Raw genomic sequence first — 21,057 nt, forward strand, 5'->3', positions numbered from 1 at the left:
ATTTATATTTTTTTTGGGGGGGGGCTCCCTTTAAGGCCTTGCACTGACAGGACTCAGAAGGTGAATCCCACCCATACATTTCTAACAATTTCCCCTTCCCCTCAAAGCCAGTTATGGGGAAGTTGACTGTAGCCAGGAGGTTTTTATCCACTTGAAATCCCAGTTTTCTGTGGGCCAAATTCTTCCCCTGGAATTCCAGTTGCTACCACAGATTTGTCTGATAAAGGACAACTGGTGGCCGAATTCTCAGACCAGTAAGCAATTGTGTCTGTCCCTCAGTGGGGGTCCGCTTGGTTTTAATCAACGGACGATTTTTTGCTCACTGGAACAAGAAAAGTGCTTTAAAAACTCAAGGGGGGGGGGGCCCAGGAAATTAATTTGTGGTTTTTGTGTTGTATCTTGGCTAATGGCTATTCGGAAATATTTCATGTTTTAGTTTCCAAAGGTGTGTATATGGGGAGGGAGCATTGAGTTGTGTGCACATACTTTGGGCCCCAGACTGCAGTTCCCCTATGGCCCTCCAGATGTAGTTGGACTCTGACTCCCATCATCCCTGGCCATTGGCTATGCTGCCTGGGGTTGATGGGAGTTGGAGTTCAACTGCTTCGGAAGGGCACCTGATGGGTTGGCCAAGGAGCTGGTCACCCATTGGTGAAATTTTGCACCTTCCTAACTAGAATATGTTGCAACAGTTAAAGGAGACCCAAGTTTGATTCATTGAACCATATTCTCTCTCTGGCTGCCTGTGCACACCATATATTTAAAACACATTGCTGCCCCAAAGAATGCTGGGAACTCTGCCCACCACAGAGCTACAATTTCCAGTGCCTTTGAGAAACCACAGCTCCAGGATTCTTGGGGAAAGTCAAGGGTATGGGGTATATGAGGCATTCTCACTTACTGTTTCTGTTTGGCACACGGCTGCAATTCCCTGCACTTCCTTATCTGTTTCCTAGAGCTCACCTTTGCATCAGGGCTTCCCCATTCACTTCAAAAGTGTTTTATGTGCAAAACTGCCCTTGAAATTAGCAGAGAAGAAGCCCACTTGAACGGCAGGGCTTTATATTACATCCCATCTGCTGAAGTCATTCCCCATGTGTGCATGTAGGCACTGCTTTCTGCATTTTTTTTTTTTTTACTAGTGTTTCCAAACCTGTTTCATAAGCTGTGTTATTTTGGGCGTGCAGCCAACGATCTCCTGCTATGTTTGCACATCCTTGTCCACTTATAGAAACACAGAGTGCAATAATCAGTGATCTCTGCACACAGCACTCATCTCACGATGAAAATTAGCCTGAGGTTGGCCCTTTGCCCACAGGCACCCATTCCCCTGGCACCCTAAAGATAACACATTCACAAGGAGCAGATTAGTCTAGACTCTGGGATCGTGAAACACAGCAAATACCCAGTATGCATGCAGCAAAGCAGTATGCACACTGCTTGCAGAAGCAGTAAACGACATTTAGCTTATGTGTGAATGGTAGGATCTGTGCCATTTAGGACACTGACCTTATTTTACAACTTTCCCTTGAATATAAGAATGTTCACCCTCCACCCACCCCATACTAATTGTACAGCCGCAGGTGGTACTGCAGTGGTAAGGATGATCAGAGGCAGTAGTGGATGGAGCTATTATTATTATTATTATTATTATTATTATTATTATTATTATTATTATTGCCACCCATCTTACTGGGTTACTCCAGCAACTCCGGGCGGCTTCCAACAAATTAAAACACAGTAAGACATCAAAAGATTAAAAACATTACCAAGTTTGATTGTAGTGTAGACCTATGGTTCTCAAACTTTTTTCTCTAGGCCACATTCATTCCCCCCCCATAATATTTTATTAAAGCTTTTTCATAATACAGTAAGATAAAAGAAACCAAGCTAAATAAAAACAGAGAGAAGAAAAAGCACAGAGTCCTCTCGCAAAGGTAACCCACGTCATGCACAGAAAGTGGGGATCCCTCCCAAATCTCACCTGGGAGCTTCCCTTCCTTCTCCCTGGCTCTCAGCCTCAGAGATCTTCCCTGCCTTTCACCCAGGGCCCTTCCACCATCCATCCATCCACCCACCTCCCTCATGTATGTGTAATCCTTGTCCCAACGATCCCCAGATGGTGGAAATGTCAGGTGTCATCGCAGCGTCCAGGCATCTTCACTTGGTTGCAAATGGGCCAAAAGTCAGGTTCAAAATGGGCTGATCTATATGGTACCCCATATGGGATGATGGAAGGAGAGGCTCATGCTGCAAGCATGCTAAGGTCATGGCTCAGAGAACCACATGACCAAACTCTCATGCTTGGCACTTGCCCCCCTCTGTGTCTAGAGATGCCTCTTGATCAGATATGATGGTGTTCGGTGAGAGACAAACAGGTGGACTCCCCTCCTTTCTAGAGTGAAAACTGGAGGGTATTTTTTGCGTGCTTAATCTAGGTCAGTGGGGAAAAGCCTTAGAAATTGGGTATTATGGAGGTAGCTGTGTTGCAGCTGCCAATTTCTGTGTTGGTGGAGGGGAATCAGGTGGGCCTGTTGATGATTTACAAAACCTCCCAATCTCCTGTGCTGAAGGGGCTTGGATGCCACAGAGGTATCCCACTGGCGGGGGTCTTTATCATGCCTACCAAAAGTGTAATCCGGTTACTAACAATGGTCCCAAACCTGGAGTTGGTGTGACCAAAAGAATGGTAAAAAAAGACCTTGGCCAGGAATGAGTCGCATCAGGGCTTCAGATGTGGTGGCAAGAGCCTTTTGTCATTTCACCCTCCTGGCTGGATAGGTGGTGGGGGGTTTTGCACTCACGGCTTCCCCAGGAACCCTGGGAATTGTAGTTTGGCGCTGGTGCTGAGCATCTGGATGTAGAGAGCCCCGGCCTACTTTACAGAACTACAGTTCCCACGGTTCCCTGGGAAAAGCTGGGCTATGACGGCTAAGCTAGTTTAAGTCTGGGGATGTCTTAATTAGGCCACACATTCCAGCACTTCGGAAATAAGGTCATTTGTGTGTTTGTAATGCCAAGCACCTCTTCCTGAGGCTCTTCTTCTTTTTCTTTTTTAATTGGGTGTTTGTATTCATTTACTCTGTAATAGCCTCTCCGGCACTGGCTGGAAAAGAATGTGTTTGCAGTGCAATAGTTTAAAACAACAACAGCAACTTAAAAATTGTTTAATAGCACGTTGAGTCTCTCAGTGGATCCGACTTTTAGGGTAGCTGCAACTCAAGCACAACCAAGAACTTTTACTATCTGGATGGGCAGTGAAAGGTAGATGGGGTAAAGGAGGGGAGCAGTGTACAGCATCTGGGGTATATTTGCAAGCATCCATTTATATATATCACCACTGCATACATCTCCTCTTTTTGCCCTCTCCCCTCAAGTTTCCTATGTCTAGAGACCTGGGAGATGGACATGAACCCTGAAGAACTATAATGCACCTGTGTGTGCAACACAGAATGCATTTTAAAAACGAGTACACGGCCTCCAGCATCTTCCCAAAAGACAGAATAGAGACCAGGGACCGGCAGCAAAAAGTAGGGATTTTCCCAGGTAAATAGGGGCAATGGTGTGTTTGTCAGTTCAGCTATGCAGCAAGCCTGCCACAAATGCTGGGGTCCATATTTATGTCAAGGGACGCGGGTGGCGCTGTGGGTTAAACCACAGAGCCTAGGACTTGCCGATCAGAAGGTCAGTGGTTCGAATCCCCGCAACGGGGTAAGCTCCCATAGCTCGGTCCCGGCTCCTGCCAACCTAGCAGTTCGAAAGCACGTCAAAGTGCAAGTAGATAAATAGCTACCGCTCCGGCGTGAAGGTAAACGTCGTTTCCGTGCACTGCTCTGGTTCTCCAGAAGCGGCTTAGTCATGCTGGCCACATGACCTGGAAGCTGTACGCTGGCTCCCTCGGCCAATAAAGTGAGGTGAGCGCCGCAACCCCAGAGTCGGTCGTGACTGGACCTAATGGTCAGGGCTATTACTATATTTATGTCAGTCGTTTGTGGCCTATCAATAGCCCCAGAAGGGAGGTGGAAAGAACGTTGGGGGGGGGGAGAGACAGGGAGCCCCCATTCATCAAACAGAAACGGGACAACTTGGATAGGAAAACGTTTGCGAATTGGAAGGGGGGGCTGCTTGCTTGTTCCTTGATTTGTTGAACAGCTTCCTTCCAGTTTCCAAAACCTCCGCTGCCCTTGGTATCGGTACCCATAGGTTGGGGACTATTCACAAGCCTGCTTTGGTTTCCCGTCTTCTTGCTTTGAGTCTGGGAGCCCCCCCTGCTGAAGCCGTGCAGCTGGGGATGATGAACTCTGCAGCAAAAAGCTCCCCCTCCCGACTCACTCGGAGCTGCGCCACCTCACCCTGCCCTTTCTCCCGTTGCGGTGACTTTGACCTACTTCGCTGTCTGAAGGCGGCGGCAGCACTTTCACAGGTGCCAGAGAGGCTGAGATCAAACTTTAAAATGTATCGCGGCAGGCAGGATGTGCTGGGCCAGGAGCGAAAGCAGACGCGGTCAGGGCGTGGTGGGGCCGCCGCCTATTTGATTGCAGAGCAACCTTTACCTTTGCAAGGGATGCTATTCCTTCCATGAACCTTGCCAGGCGTTTGGGAACACCTTCACCGGGGTGGTAAACAAAGAAGCAAGGGGTGATAAGCAGGCTATCCTTTCTGATTCCTGTTACCTGTTGAACTGAGCCCTCCCATCTTGAACAAAAAATGTTTTTCCCCCTTCTGGAAAATTTCCAGCCCTGATCCAAAAGCAGTGAGATCTGCTGAGTGAGACAGACTTGTTCAAGGCCACCAGTTCAAGTGGTAAAATTACACACAGGTACCTATGATATAAGGGACGTGGGTGACGCTGTGGGTTAAACCACAGAGCCTAGGACTTGCCAATCAGAAGGTCGGCGGTTCGAATCCCCGCAATGGGGTGAGCTCCTGTTGCTCGGTCCCTGCTCCTGCCAACCTAGCAGTTCGAAAGCACGTCAAGGTGCAAGTAGATAAATAGGTACCGCTCCGGCGGGAAGGTAAACGGCATTTCCGTGCGCTGCTCTGGTTTGCCAGAAGCGGCTTAGTCATGGCTCCCTCGGCCAATAAAGCGAGATGAGAGCCGCAACCCCAGAGTTGGCCACGACTGGACCTAATGGTCAGGGGCCCCTTTACCTATGATATAGACCCAAATGGCTTCGTCTTCTAAGGGGAACCTGTCCCCCCCCCAATATCTTATTGAACTCCAGCTCCCATCAGCCCCAGTCAGCATAGCCAGGGGTCACAGAAGATGCAGTGATATCTGGAGGGCCACAGGTTTCCCAATGCTTGTTGTATGCAAAGCATCTTTGAGGAGGTGCAATTTTCATGGGAGGTGTGGGGAAGCATGAAGGAGGGATGCCTGCCACTTTCTGCTGCAGTCTCCTGCAGTTGCCTCTTGCCAATAGGCTGGCCGAGGGCGGAGGGCAGTTAATCACAAAAATAGAGGTTGGGGAAAGGTTACATACCCCCCTCCTAAATTTGGTTTGCCCAGATGCTGTCGCTGTCAGGGTTGTATCAACAGAATAACACATGGCAGCAATGTGATCTTCGTAATCTTATCCCAAGGAGGGGACCCACATTTCAGTTTCCCAGTCCCCACATCCCATCCTTGGGCCGTTCCTGAACTCATTCTGAAACCGGGTCACTGGAGACAAAACAAAAGCGAAATGAAAAGCCCCCATTAACTCTGATGTAAATGGGCTTCTGGTGAACCCAGTTGCCTAGGCAGCTCATCACAAGCCGAGCTTGCCAGAAACTTCGGAGGAGCGGTGTGTGAAAATATCTCCCACTGAATCATGGGACCGGTCAGAAAACAGGCTCACCAGACCCATAGTCAAACGAGGTTGGATTCTGTTCTCCCCAATTCCTCAGCTTGGTTTTAAAAACAAGCCCAAATATGTGTGAGCTTGACTGTCTCTCCTTAGTCTTGACAGTGGATCAGTTAACCAGAAGGTTGGTGATTCAAGCCCACCCAGGGACAGCTGTTTGCAGGATTCCTGCATTGCAGGGGGTTGGACTAGATGAGCCTTGGGTCCCTCCGAACTCTGCAATTCTCTGATTCTATCATGGGGCTTTAGTTCAACAGCAGTGCCCATGCTTGGCATGCAAAACACACCAGGTCCAATCCATCTATAGGTAGGCCTGGAACCCCCCCCCCCCCCGGTGTTTTAAGCCGGAGAGAGCTGTTGCCCAGTCCGCTGTAGCCAGTCCTGAGCTACATGGACGGATGTTATCAGGTGCCTGAAATCCCAACTCCTTAAAACTGTGCAGAACAACCGCTGCCATGCAGAGGAGAGGGGGCATCCCTTGTTTTTGCAACTTTGATCAGTCCTTTAGCAGGAAAAAAAAAGCAAACATTGAATCCCTGGGAACCGAGATGCTTCTAAATATATCACTTGTGGGGTGGGGGCCTCTGCTAGTGTTTTGTCCCCTTAGCAATCTCTCCCCCCCCCCCCATCTCAGTGAAGCAAACAAATATCCTTGTGATCACATTTGGTATCTTTATTTCCCAGGCTCTCTGCCTGTTCTGGGAGCGCTGCTGCAGTTCCAACAAGCCCACGGATGCACTCTGATTTGTTTAACCTACTTAAAGCCAAAAAACCGAGCTGCTCTTTCCTCTCCTGCCCCTCCCTCCCCTGTTCCACTGATGAAGGAACGTGCAGGCAGATTAAAGCCTGCACGAGTAGCTAGTGTCTCCTGGCAGGCTTCAGCTAAGACCCTAGCTAGACTCGTGTTCCCTTTCTGGGTAATCTTATTTATTGACACATCACCATTCTGCAAGGGAAGCATCGGCCTCCTTCCTGGGAGGCGGGCTACTCTCCTTCTCCAGAAGGACATCACTCGGAGCCAAGGTGCGCTGGGTGGGGAGGCCGGATGGGACCAGTTAGGTTCAATTTGGTACAGCTTCCATTCCAGGCTGTTGGCATGGACTCCACAAACAACTGATTTTTACTCTGTTTTCCACAAAGACAGGGTCAAGTTGCATTCTCAGGTCAATACAAAGGGGTTTCTCTACTCCAAGGGAGCCCCTTGTTAGCGGCCTAAGATCCATCTCTCTTTCACAGGTCTGTGGCCCTCCAGATGTTGGCAGACTCCAGATTCCATCAGCCCCAGCCAACTTGAGTAATGATGGGAGTTGTAGTCCTCCAACGTCACGGTTTCCCCAGCCCTGTTCTATAAAGTGCTTTTAATGGAACTGCTGTGACTTCATGCAAGTGGGTTGTTTAAGTGGTTTCTGTTGGATTATTGATGTCCTTTAGAAGAGTCTGGGTCTTTTGAGGAAGGGGTACATTTGACCTTTGCAGGAAGGTTACATCACAGCATGGTGTCCATTCTTTTCTGGCAAGTGCTCCCTTAACAAGATACAACAAATGCAGACGTTCTTCCAATTTTGGCAACCCAAGTTTTAATCTGAGATATCAGATCCTTTGCTGGAAACTTTTTTGGCAAGCCTAACCAGACACATGATTTAGTTACTTACATTTGTTCTGAAAGTCTTGCTGATTCTTATCTTTATTTTGAACAATGATGGCTTTATATATATATTTATTTGTGAGATTTATCTATGTTTTATCAGTATGCCACTTGGAGAATGTTTAGATCAAGCAGTTTATACATTTTCCTAAATACGTTTTTTTTAATTGCCTGCCATCGAAGCAGCCCTGCTGTGAAGTAGGTCATTATAACCCCCATTTTATGGATATGGGAACTGAGGCTTAGATATAGTTTGCATGTTCTTGGCTGAGCAGAGATTTGTACACAGCTTGAAGCCATGTGCTATTGCCTGCCAAACGTGTCTTCTTTCATGTTAACAAAATGTGTTATCCTTAACACTGACTCCAGTTTAATAAAATAGATTTCTCTCTCTCTCTCCCCACCCCCCCAGTTAATTTGCCAAACCCATTTAGATACTTGTGTTGGAATTCAGGGCAGGCCAGCATTAGAACCTCAAATTAGCCCCACATTTTGTCCCTTGAATTTGGAACCAGAATTTTGCTATTAGAGATTGGCCGAGGAGGCTGCCTTTCCTATTGATCAGCTAAGCAAGCAAAACCCGACTCCTTTTTCTTTCCTGTTGAGCTGCAGCCTTTAGTTGGATCCAGGTAGGTGTAAAATAATTCATGCAAAAGTCAACTTCAAAGCGATAGATTAGCCAGCCCAAAATAGGGTCATTGCTCGTATCTGCAGAGGAAGGAGGAAAATCGGGTTTCACCGCTTAAAAAAAGAAAAAGAAAAAAGGAGGGGGAAAACAACAGCAGCTCCCTGGCCTAGATTCCGAAATACATCAGGACTGCCGCCAGCTGTTGACTGCTTCAAAGGCAGCGTGAATCTGCCTTACAGACATGCTCCAGAGCCACCCGGGAGCTCCTGAAAATTGCCTTTGTCAGGTGAATTCAGGTCAAAAGGTACAAGGCATTGCAGCAGCAGCAGCCTTCAGTGCAGGGGCTCTGGAGGGCGCCTTGGATTGAATTTCAGCAGCGCCCGGGAAGTGCAAACTGCCGCAGTTTCTTTTCCTGCTGTGACATGTTCAGTGGCGCAGCTGAGATCCGTTCCCTGGTTTCTGGTTTGCTCTAGGTCCCAGGACTTGCCAGGTGTGGGCCGAGATGGCCTCATCCCTATGCGCTGGCCCCGCTGCAGAGAAACCAACTGCAGCGTCAGCAAGCAGGAGCAGCGTGGGCACTGTGACGGTGCTGGTGGATGAGGCAGCACACAATGGCAGCCACTAGTAATGCCATTCGGAGAGGAAGGGGTGTGCTTGACTGTTGGTGGAGGGTATCGCTTTTGCCGATGGTGCCAATTTGGCTTACAAGGGGTTGGTGGTACAGTGGTACCTCGGGTTACAGATGCTTCAGGTTACAGACACTTCAGGTCACAGACTCCACTAACCCAGAAATAGTACCTCGGGTTAAGAACTTTGCTTCAGGATGAGAACAGAAATCGCGCTCCGGCGGTGCGGCAGCAGCAGACCCCATTAGCTAAAGTGGTGCTTCAGGTTAAGAACAGTTTCAGGTTAAGAACGGACCTCCAGAACAAATTAAGTTCTTAACCCGAGGTACCACTGTACAGGGGAGCTGACGGCTGCTGATTCAGAGGAGAGGCTTCTGCTCTCATTTCTCTGCCACTGACCTGCTCTATTGACCTTGTTTGAGGCATCATAATCATAATCACAATTTTATTATTTATACCCTGCCCGTATAAAAACATAATCAAACATCAAAAGTTTCCCTGGGCCTCAGATTCTGCTTCCAGGCAGGCAACTGTTTGCGTGTTTCCAGGAATGCCAGAAAGACCCCTTCTCCCTTCCCCCAATCTTCCAAAAACTGGCATTGGGCTAGAATGTATTTTTTTAAATTACGGAATAGCCAGCTCCTGCTCTCTGCCCTCTGCATACACACTCAAAACAGGCTCAGAGCTGTTTTCGTGTCAAAAGTGCGCTGTCTCTTCACATCGCACACTCACAACGTGCCTGGAGATCTCAAAACTCCCTGCTCCAGATGATACAGCATTGTGAGGTGCGTTGGGAATTACCTGCTGAGGTGAGAAAGATGCTATATAGGTTGATAAGTGCTTCAAAACTAGGTAAAGCTTGCAGCCCATATTGAAATCTAGCAAAATATTGTTATTCAAGCCCTCCATTCTGCTTCAAAGGAAGTTACCTTGTACTAGGTCAAGAGTTTTTGTCTCATCCAGCCTGGTGTTTTCCACTCTGGCTTTCCAGGATCTCAGGCACAGAGAGTTCTTTCCCATCACCTGCTGCTGCCTGATCTCCTTTTAAGCTAGAAATAACAAAAATTGTGCCAGAGACCTTTTGCATGCAAGAGGATATCCTGTGCCACTGAACTGTAATCCCTCTTCTTCAAGCTGTCAGGATCCATCATGTTTCAAGAGACTGCTGCCTTTTACGAAGAAGTAAATTCCACAGAGATCAATGGGTCTGATGCCTACATGAAGGTATATGATAGCCATCGTCAAAAAATCAAAAGGGCTGTCACATGGAAGATGGAGCAAGCTTGTTTTCTCCAGCTCTGGCGGGTCGGACGCAAATGTATTCTGGCTAAACACCAGGAATGAATATTCTGAGAGCAAGAGCAGTGGAATGGACTCCCTTGGGAGCTGGTGGACTCTCCATCCTTAGAGGTTTTAAGCAGAGGTCATGTATGCTTAAACTTAGATTCTTGCATTGCAGGGGGTTGGACTAGATGACCCCTGGGGGTCCCTTCCAACTCTGCATTTTTATGATTCTGTATAGTGCAGAGGCAGCGCCTGCAGTCCCACTCAGTACTGTTAGGGGTTGCTCATTCCCTTTCTCGTACACTTGTCACAGAAGCCAGGAGGGTAGCATTTTATCAGTAGAGGCATATCCAAACACAGGCGCATGAATTGGAGCATCCGTCTGTGATTTGCTAGGCATCTTCTTGGGTGCAGGACCAGTGGTCAGGGATGATGGGAAATGTAGTCCAGCTGGAGACCCGAGTCTGGGGAAACCCTGATCTGGAGGGCCACAGATTTCCTACCCCTTCTGTAAATCAAGGGTAGCCAACATGGTGCCCTCCAGGTGTTGATGAACTCCCATCATGCCCAGCAAATGTGGCTAAGTCAAGGATGATGGGAACTGTAGTCTGACAATGTTTGGGGGAGCCACACTGCCTATCCCTGCTCTACATGGTCTTTGTATGTTTCCTAATCTTCCTCTGCTTTGAGCTGATCGTTAAACTTTCCATTTTAGATTCCTGCCTGTACGATAATCTTGCTCAGCTGCAATTGCAGAACCGCAGCGCGTTAAGTGGCTTCATTTTGTAACAATAGTAGCAAGGATGAAATAATAATAATGTGCATTTGGAGCTAGCTGGGGCGCCACAATGTGGGTGGGGGGGACGTGAGTTTAGGTGTCTTTTAGCAGAGGTGAGTAAATAGGCTGAAATGATCCTATTCAGTACTATTTTAAACCGGCGGCTGCCAACTTTCAGGGTGTTGTGAAAAGCTGAGATATAAATATAGATAATCCACAGTCTGCCCACCTTTGAAAGCAGTGGTTTTCAGTGTTTCAGGAAATACTTTGCAGACACACTGATCTGTAAGAAATCCATGTGTCACTGAGGATTCAGGGGCAATATTTAGTGTGCTGCATCACCCCGGCACACAGGGTCCTCCTCGCTGGTGGCCCTGCATCAGAATGTGCCCTCTAGAGAACATGCCCATCACTTCTGCAGCAATCTGCACATTGCAGTGAAAGATAAGCACCTGGCTTGTCTGCTGTTATTGATCTTCTCAGCAAGGAAATCCTCCTGATAAGGAGGTTCTCCGGAGCACAGTTTTCAGGCCGCTGTTTTTAAACAAAATAAGAGGCAGCGGAAAGTACATTCATCAGTGCATGTGGTCGGGATGAAGGAACATGACAAGATGTGTCTCCAAACAAGTATTAAAAAAAGGTCATGCGAAAGCCACTCTTCTGCCGGTTTAACGAGGTGCCATTTCTTACATTTGAAAAACCAGAGAAACACAGAAGTGGGAGTGTTAATTGGGTGTAGGACAGAAGATGCAAGGCAGACTGGTCAAGGGTTTGCTGGGGACTAAGACCAGCAAATGGCAAAGCAGCACTGTTAACTCTCACATTGCACAGGAGACCAGAATGATCAGAAACAGTATAAGAGTTCTTGAGAAGCAGTTTGAAAGATTCAGGATTTGAGATTATGCTTTGCACGCACAAGGTTTCAGATTCAATCTCCAACATCTAATCAGGCTGGAAGATAAAAGTTAAAGGGACCCCTGACCATTAGGTCCTGTCGTGACCGAACCTGGGGTTGCGGCGCTCATCTCGCTTTATTGGCTGAGGGATCCGGCGTACAGTCATGTGGCCAGCATGACTAAGCCACTTCTGGCGAACCAGAGTAGCACACGGAAATGCCGTTTACCTTCCTGCCAAAGCGGTACCTATTGATCTACTTGCACTTTGATGTGCTTTTAAACTGCTAGGTTGGCAGGAGCAGGGACCGAGCAACGGGAGCTTACCCCGTCACGGAGATTTGAACCGCCAACCTTCTGATCGGCAAGTCCTAGGTTTATTTTTTTTTTTATATAATAATATTTATTGAGTTTTACAGAAAAAAGGTTCACAAAAACAAAACAAAAATGAAAATACATATACACACATAAAAAAAAACCCAAAACCAAAACTTAAAAAGAAAATTTAAGAAAATAAAAATCCCTTTTTCAAATATCATAACATTCATTAACTTATTTTCCTGACTTCCTCACATCTCCCTTTTTTGTATCCCATTTAAAAATTTAGACAGCAAATTCATATCTTCTTAATTTTACCCTTAGTTAATTATCCTCACGAATTTTAACTTCTAATCATATTGCTAGGACCCCTTCATTTCATTCCAACATCATACGCATTCAGAAATTTTACAATGTTTCTGTAGATACATCCTAAATTTCTTCCAGTCTTCCTCCACCGACTCTTCTCCCTGATCCCAGATTCTGCCAGTCATTTCCGCCATTTCCATATATTCCATCAATTGCATCTGCCAATCTTCCAGCGTGGGTATATCTTGCATCTTCCAATGTTTAGCGATGAGAATTCTTGCTGCTGCTGGCTCTGTGGTTTAACCCACAGTGCCACCCATGTCCCAGCTGGAAGATGCCCCTCTCTGAATTCCTGGAGTGTTGCTGCTGCCAGTGCAGGCAAATATTGAGCTAAATGGACCAATGGTCTGAACTCGGTATAAGACAGATTCCTGTGTTCCTTGGTTTGTATACCCAGCCTCTTGCAGGTTAAGGATGCGTCACCCAAACGCTCTAAGACCCAGATCTGGCACTGGTGCAGCCTGCAACAGCTACTTGTGCGAAATACACCTCGCCACCCACCTGTATTTTGTCAGCCACTTATTTGCCCTAGTTAAGAAAATCACTGTTTGTAGTCTGATCAGAAACAAGCCCATTCCTGTGGTCTTCGCTTCAAAAATTACAGCAGCAGCAATAAGTGCTGCAAAGCATATCCCAGTGTGTCATATACAAATCTGGCTCCAAAATTAAGCTTTGCACGGTTTCCAAAGTTCAGTGTGCACAAGCAAAATTATCAGATGATTTCGCAAAGCTAGAAAGCCAAAATTGGGTAGAGAAAGCAGGTACTGTACAGTGCTATACCTCTTAAATAGGTACATTGGAACAGTGTCGCGTACTGCTTCAAATCACACAATTTTTATAGAATCTATACCAAACTCTGTTATACTATATGTATTCGCATAAACCATCCTGAGAAGAGCTGACCTGGGTATCTAGAAGTAATGAGAAGGTAATGGGGCATAATGCAGACATCTGGATTTCTTTTTCCACTGCCTGAGGGAGAATGGGAGATTATAAATACTGGGAACGGGGAATCCTGGGTTCCATCACACCTCCTGCCTATTCCTGTTGTAGATTTGCAAAGGTGCATTTTTTCATGGTAGGGAGAGATTTATTTAAACTTGTAGGAGTGATGGTGGCAGTCCCATTTTAACTGCTCCATCCTTGCAGCTGCAATCTGGGCTGCCCAGATTTAAGTATTGCGCAACTCACATTTTTGCAGATTAACCTCTGCTGCACTTAGCTTTTACCAAGAGAGGTCTGGTGCCCTAACTTGACCCAGGGGTCAGTAGGGCTTGGATCAGTAGGGCTCGGTGTGCCGTTTTCAGGCAAGAGACTCTCATTTTGGCTTCCGGAAAGCCCCCGTCCTCTTTTTAAAGGCTCCCTGCAATCCTACGCATGGGGGAAAGAAGGGAAAGGGGCTGCTCTTCTTACGGAGAGCGTTCTGCACATGCACAGATGCACTCTTTTCCAAAACCTGCTCCCTGCGGTCCCGGCTGGGCGTGGCGATTCTCCTCCAGGAGCCAGCCGCGAACTTGTCCATGCACTAACAAGGAAGGATCCGGCCACCTCCACAGCTCCCCTTCCGCTCGGATCGCGTCTCTCGCCCGCCCCCCCTTGCATGCATGCCGCTGCACGCGCAACCCCCCGTTTGTTTGCATGCATGCATGCAGCTGCATGCGCAACCCCCTTGCATGCATGCATGCCGCTGCATGCGCAAACATGCAATGCCGCGTCTTGCATCGCGGGCGCCTCGCGTGCAGAGAGCCGCCTCCTGCTGTCGGGAGGAGGATGAATGCCGCCCGAGCCATGTGAGCCGCGAGTCAGGTGTCTCCCCTCCCCGCCTTGGCGGCGCTCCAGCACGTTGCTTGTTCCTGACACTCGTTCCGCGGCAGCTAGAGGCGGACACGTGAGGCGCTGACCCGATTGGAGGCGAAGCGGAGCTGGGAACCGGAGCTCGCTCCTGCCACCGCCGCCCCCTCGGAGCTCTTCTCCGGCGGCGATTGGCAGGCGCTAAAAATAACAAGCGCTCGGGCTGCTGCTCGCTTGGCACAGATGCGCGGCGGGCAGCGCCGCCATCCCGGGGCAATTCGGCCGCCCCCATTTGCAAAGGCGGCAGGGAAAAAGTCGCGGAGATGGGCACGGAAGCAAAGTTATTTAAGGGTTTTTTTAAGAGGGAGAAAAGGAGAAGTCGATGATCATGGACGTAGCCAAAGGGGGCAGTTGACCCCCTAAATCAGTCAAAATCAATACAAATTTGAGGTTCCTCCCCAGCAAAAGACTGCACCCCTAACAAAAAACCTGGCTATGCCCATGGAGAGGTGGTCGACATATTACAGTATTTGGGGGGTTTTCTGCTCCTAAGCATGTATGCAGAGAGCCAGAGTTTTGAAGCGTAACCCGGCACCCAAGACTAGTGGGACAGGATTCAAATTGATGCCCAATTTCAGTGTGTCTTGGTGGAATCAAGGTGCCAACAGTTGTTTTCCACCAACTTCGCTTCTGATCAATCGGGCAATTCCACCGACCCCTGCAAAACAACCCTTGAGGCCACTTCAGGTATCCAAAAGAAGTGATAAAAATAAGTTCTGTGTGAGAGATGTATGCATCTCAGTTCTGAACATACACAGTTGCTGCTATGCTGAGTAAAAACCATTTTTCATCTAGCCCAGGGTTTCCCAAACTTGGGTTTTGAACTACGACACCCATCATCCCTAGCTGGCAGGTCTGGTGGTCAGGGATGATGGGACTTGTAGTCCAAAAACAGCTGGAGACCCAAGTTTGATCTAGCCCAACACAATCTCTCCCATGACTGGCAGCGGCTACCCCAAAGATTTCAGGCAAAAATATTTCCTGTTGCCTTTGCTATCCTTCTGCTGGGCTTAACAAGAATCTGACCTGGAACATTCTACTGTATGCAGAGTATGTGATCTTCTGCTAAAAAGGTAAAGGTAAAGGACCCCTGATACTTAAGTCCAGTCGTGGACGACTCTGGGGTTGTAGTGCTCATCTCGCTTTACAGACCGAGGGAGCCAACGTTTGTCCGCAGACAGTTTTTCCGGGTCACGTGGCCAGCATGACTAAGCTGCTTCTGGCGAAACCAGAGCAGCGCACGGAAATGCCGTTTACCTTCCCGCTGGAGCAGTACCTATTTATCTACTTGCACTTTGATGTGCTTTCGAACTGCTAGGTTGGCAGGAGCAGGGACTGAGCAACGGGAGCTCACCCCATCGTGGGGATTCGAACCGCCGACCTTCCGATCAGCAAGCTCTAGGCTCATTGGTTTAGACCACAGCGCTACTTCCGCTGTCCAATCAGGAGGGTGAGATTTGTTCCAACAAGGGGATCACTTTCACCACATCGTCCTCGTCAGAATGCTCCCCCATATCCTCTCCCTCACACCCTCCACTGCCAAATTAATCCGGATTTACTATTTCTGCAGGGTTGTGTGTGTTTTTTTCTTAAACTGATCGGATTTTCTGCAGAAACGGTAAATCCGGATTAAACGGGTGAATAATAATGGGGCAGCATTTTGATGAGGACGGTGTCATGTGGATGCTGCAAAGGAGAAGAAGCGTGATTTCACTTGTTCTGCTTATCTTTGCAGCATCTTTTGACTGTCCAGAGGAGGTCCTAAGGTGTTGGGAAGGGAAGGTGTTTGCCTCTCTGATCCACAGAACCAGCAGTGATAGAAAAAGCACATTGTGGGACATGCATGCCTTGTTGAACTGTTTGCTTTTAGGCTGAGGTCAAGAGCCCACCATAGAAGTTGCATCTTCATTGTTGCAACTTCATTGTTCATTTGAGGGAGTTTGGGCTGTTCTCTGTTTGGAGAAGAGGCCAACTGTTTAGAGTTTGAGAATTCCTTGATCTAGGCCAAAGCTCAAATGCAGTTCTAGATCATGCAAGCGAATTCCCAGATGACGGTCTGCCGAGCAGAATGGTTTGAGTGCGCTCTCTCGCTGGGAAGAAACTCTTTTCCCATGCCCAAAGTTGGTTTTAAGGCTGGCGCTGCTTGCAGCCTGAACAAGCTGCCCTTGCCCTTATAAGCTTCACAATGCCTAGGAAAACATAAAAGAGAGGCGGTTTATTTTTGGCACATGTTTTTGAAGCCAGGGGTTTTTGCAGGACAGAGCTGAGTGACGATGATTGGCCCTTACGGCAAATTAAACTCATTCTGTCACCAAAAGATAGAAGGGAGCGAGGGAGTGTGGAGACGTTTGCTCGGAAAGTACTTCTCCCTTCCTGATGTAGGTCGCATGCGGATGTGGTGTGTGAGTTCGGGCACATAAGTCGAGGAGCCAGAGGGAGTGCGGCTCCTGTAACGCTTCTGTGTGGTCCACTTTACAAAATCCTTCTGCAATGGAGCACATCTCTGCTCTTGGAGGGGGGCAGAGGAGAAAATGTTGAGTTAGCGAAGGAGGCATCAGGAAAAGGGAGAGGAGCTGAGAGCTGGTGGGACCACTGGCCTTCCCCTGTGGCTCTCCAGGAACGATGAGAGTTGTCATCCCGCAAGGTCTAGAGGGCCAGAGGATCCCACCTGTACTTTATAGGGATGCCAGGGGGCTATTGTTGTTAAAGAGCTTTCCTTAGCCTCTCTGTAGTCTTTTCTCTTTGGCCAAGCCTGAACACACAGGCTGATCTCCCATCCTGATCAATTCCTCTGACGTCAGGCTCACAACCTGCCCTGGCCTTGAGACCTGGCAGTGCAAAGCCATTAAAAAGGGTGTTAAGGGGCATTTTCACCACGCGATTCCCTAAATGCACTGTTGGAAGGGAAGCCAATTGCCCTGAGCTGATTGGGCCTCTAGTTTGGCATTTGCAGTGGCACCTTGTGGGGTCCTGGCACGGCCTTCCTCTCAGATGGCCGCTTTCGTGCCTTCATATGCGTGCCATCCGCTTGCCCTAGTTTTCACGCAGCACGTGTCGCCCGGGCCACATCATTCTGTGCTCTTCCCCATGCGCCGTCCCACATGGAAGCTGCATGCGTTCACTCGGTCACTGGCTTCACACCTTCAGGCACAGCTGCCAGCTCAGTGCCCTGGCGGAAAGAGACACAGTTTTTTGCAGGGAGGAAGGGTGGGGGTGGTGGTTTTGCAGCAGCAGTGACCCCATTCGAGGCCGAATTTCCCCATTTCTTCCTCTCTGACCTCTGTGCACTGGTCAGATGGCTGGCACACATGCCGTCTGCGAAAAGACAGAGCCATGGTTTGCCACTACCAACCAAAGAAGGGGTGGAGCAATGGTGGTTTGAAATCACAGCCAGGTTGATGTCGTACGAATGCTAAAGGCACCATTTGAAATCTGCAACGGATGTTGTCTTACTATTGCTTTCGCTTCTCGCAGCCGTCGTAGATTGCAGAAGTTTGCTTGGAGCTTTCAGCAGAAAGTTGCTCAGCTCGGCCTTGATCGGTGGTTCCGCAAGCCACCTCATATTCTCCATCATTCCCTTCCCTCTTTTCCAGCAATGCCCTATATGGCACTAGTTCACGGTGATTTTTGCTTTCTTTGGCCCTCAAGATATGAGAGCTGAGGAATTGAAAGGATCTGTTTGCTAGCTGCCTGCCGCTGCTTACAAGAGAGTTGGTGGGCTGGAGGCAGGAACAAACTCACTTTATAGGAATCAAAAGACGCCTCTAGTCACCAGCACCTCTTTGAACCCATGGTGCCCATTCTCTTGGCAAGGCTTCTGGAGTCTTCTGTGTACCCAGGGGTGCCCTTTTTAAAGCAAACCAGGGGGTCTGCTCACTCCCACACTAATTGTTTACATCCAAGCAATGGCATAGACTCTGGTGACCTGGTCCTTGCTCAGCCACTAAAAAATGGCAAAAAATTTTGAATTAGAGAATCTCTTGGAATGTTTTCCAGAGCATTTTCTTATGCAAATTAGGATCATTTGCATCTGTAAATTTTCAGTTTGCATTGGAGGGGAAAAAATATATTAATGACCCAAAGAGTGATCTAATTGAAGATAAAATAGTGACTGAGTGCTACATAGATATATTTATAATGTTGTGTTTTACAAGGATCATATGAGGATGATTATTAATGTATTTTTCTTTTTTTCTTTAGTTTTTATGTTTGATATATTATTTATTATTTTTCTCCAGTTTGAATTTCATGGTACATTAGGTTGAAAACCTTTCATAAAACTTTTTTTTTTTTAAAGAGTTATCTAATTTAGTCTGCTCCTTTCACTTGTCCTTAGTAAACATATTTAACAATTCAGGGGTGGTTTGCCTAATACTACGGTATATTGGCAACTGGTACCTAGAATCATAGAATCATAGAGTTGGAAGAGACCACAAGGGCCATTGAGTCCAACCCCCTGCCAAGCAGGAAACACCATCAGAGCACTCCTGACATATGGTTGTCAAGCCTCTGCTTAAAGACCTCCAAAGAAGGAGACTCCACCACACTCCTTGGCAGCAAATTCCACTGTCGAACAGCTCTTACTGTCAGGAAGTTCTTCCTAATGTTTAGGTGGAATCTTCTTTCTTGTAGTTTGGAACCATTGCTCCGTGTCCGCTTCTCTGGAGCAGCAGAAAACAACCTTTCTCCCTCCTCTATGTGACATCCTTTTATATATTTGAACATGGCTATCATATCAACCCTTAACCTTCCCTTCTCCAGGCTCATTGTTACCAAGGTTACTCCAGGTTCATTGTTGTTACTCCAATTGTTACTCCAGGTTCATTGTTACCAAGATACTTAGGAAGCGTAGTTTTCCCCTCCTCATTTTACACTCACAACAACCCTGTGAGGTGGGTTAGGCTGAGGCCCGCTCACCCAGTGAGCTTCATGGCTGAGTGAGGATTCGAATGCAGGTCTCCCAGGTCAACATCTGACACTCAGTTTTATATTAGGGATCTCTTCAATCAAGCGACTTCTGAGCAAATAAATGTTCCAAGCATGGTTTCAGCTCACACCTGCTAGGCGTCTCTCTGCAGTTCCACAGTCCTGATCTTTCCCCCACCTCCTCCTTGTCCACCCTCTCTCCAGGTGGCGTGATCCTGTATGTGGGCTCCACAGCCGGCTCCAGCCCCACCCCGGGCAGCCCCCCCAGTGGATACCTGGTGCCTTCGCCTCAACACTCACTGCCATCCTCGCTGGAAGAGCTGACTCTTACGGAGATCGGGGCCATTAAGCCTCAACGGGCCAGCTCCCCGTCCTCGCCCAAGGTAGCCTTCCAGTTCCCCGAGGGCATCCGCTACCCCAGCAAGGGCCAATCGCCCCCAACGCAGAGCAGGGTACCTGCTGCCAAACAGAACGGAGCCACCGGCACCTTCACAAGTAAGTGACTCTCAGTTTGTCAGCATCTTTGTTTGGATGGTATAATAATAATAATAATAATAATAATAATAATAATAATAATAATAATTTTTATTTATACCCCGCCCTCCCCAGCCAAAGCCAGGCTCAGGGCGGCTAACAAGCAATAATAAAAACACGTTGAATGAATACAACTTAAAAACAAGATTAAAATACAACTTTAAAATATTGAAACAGTAAAATTATTATTATTATTATTATTATTATTATTATTATTATTATTATTACAGTCATACCTCACGTTATGTCCGCTTCATGTTACGTTCTTTCAGGTTACGTCCCGTGGCGACCCGGAAGTATCAGATAGGGTTACTTCCGGGTTTCGCCGCTGGCGCATGCGCAGACATGCAAGATGACGTCATGCGCAGAAGCAGCGAATTGCAACCCGCGCGTGCGCAGATGCGCCGCTGCGGGTTGTGCTCTTTTTTATGTTGCGAACTGGCCTCCGGAACGGATCCCGTTCGCAACCAAAGGTACCACTGTATTATTATTAGGTTTTTCAAAAAACTTTAACAAATTTACTTCAAATCCAATTCTATGATTCTAAGATCTGCCTAGTTACTTGCGATTTTAAAACCTACCTTACTGCAAAGGCTCAAGGCTGGGTCTCATTACGTCCCTTTAATTTATCGCATGGGAGCGCGAGCCCATTGCTACTCCCGTTTTAAAGAAGGGAAGAAACGTTTCACTTAGCTGAAGCGGGTCTGGTGTTGTGTTGGCATACAAATCTCCATGTCCTTTGGGCCTGCACACTCAAAACCGGCCTTTCCCAACCAGCTGAATCTCCAGCCATTTTGGGCTTAACAACTGCCATGACTATTGGGAGCGCTGCCACCTCTGGTTAATAATGCGAGTTATAGCTCCCGAAATCTGGAGGATGCCATGTTGGGGGGGGGGGGCGGAATGGCAGGGGGCAGAGACTGAGGGTGGAGAGGAGGGCACAGGTGGAGAATTAACCGCCATTTTTCTCTCCCTCAACAGAGACAGGTGGGATGGTTTTGCTCTGCAAGGTTTGCGGTGACATTGCCTCAGGCTTCCACTATGGCGTCCATGCTTGTGAGGGGTGCAAGGTAAGCTGTGCCCTGCTTATTCTCCTTTTCACACATCTATAAAGTTTTCTCTTAAGCGATAAGGACTGGAAATTGTTTTTTTTTTTTTTAAAGTAAAAAAGAACCAAGCTTAGATCCTTAGAACACTGAATTTGGCACCTTTTATCGAATCTTCTGCTTGTGCATTGGAATGTGGATGACACACAACTCTGACTCTTGAGTGTGCTTTTCATAGATCTCGGGACTATGTTTTCCAAACCAGCCATGAGCTCTGCATTAACTGGTTTACTTTTAAAGTGCCTTGCAGAAG

The 21,057-nt window shown here is 47.7% G+C and overlaps 1 protein-coding gene across 5 annotated transcripts in view; it reads left to right on the forward strand.

Moving 5' to 3' along the window:
• Window positions 1-21,057, forward strand: part of LOC309334561 (nuclear receptor subfamily 1 group D member 1-like) — a 56,279-nt gene that overhangs the window by 22,821 nt on the left and 12,401 nt on the right. For all 5 annotated transcript variants that reach the window (XM_081848936.1, XM_081848938.1, XM_081848939.1 and 2 more), the window contains 2 exons: window positions 19,369-19,659; window positions 20,680-20,768. In XM_081848936.1, the coding sequence (XP_081705062.1) occupies window positions 19,369-19,659; window positions 20,680-20,768 (380 nt within the window). The remainder of the gene's footprint in view (window positions 1-19,368; window positions 19,660-20,679; window positions 20,769-21,057) is intronic.

The sequence above is a fragment of the Podarcis erhardii genome (assembly GCF_964252035.2).
Source record: "Podarcis erhardii genome assembly, chromosome: 2".
Taxonomy (NCBI): Eukaryota; Metazoa; Chordata; class Lepidosauria; order Squamata; family Lacertidae; genus Podarcis; species Podarcis erhardii.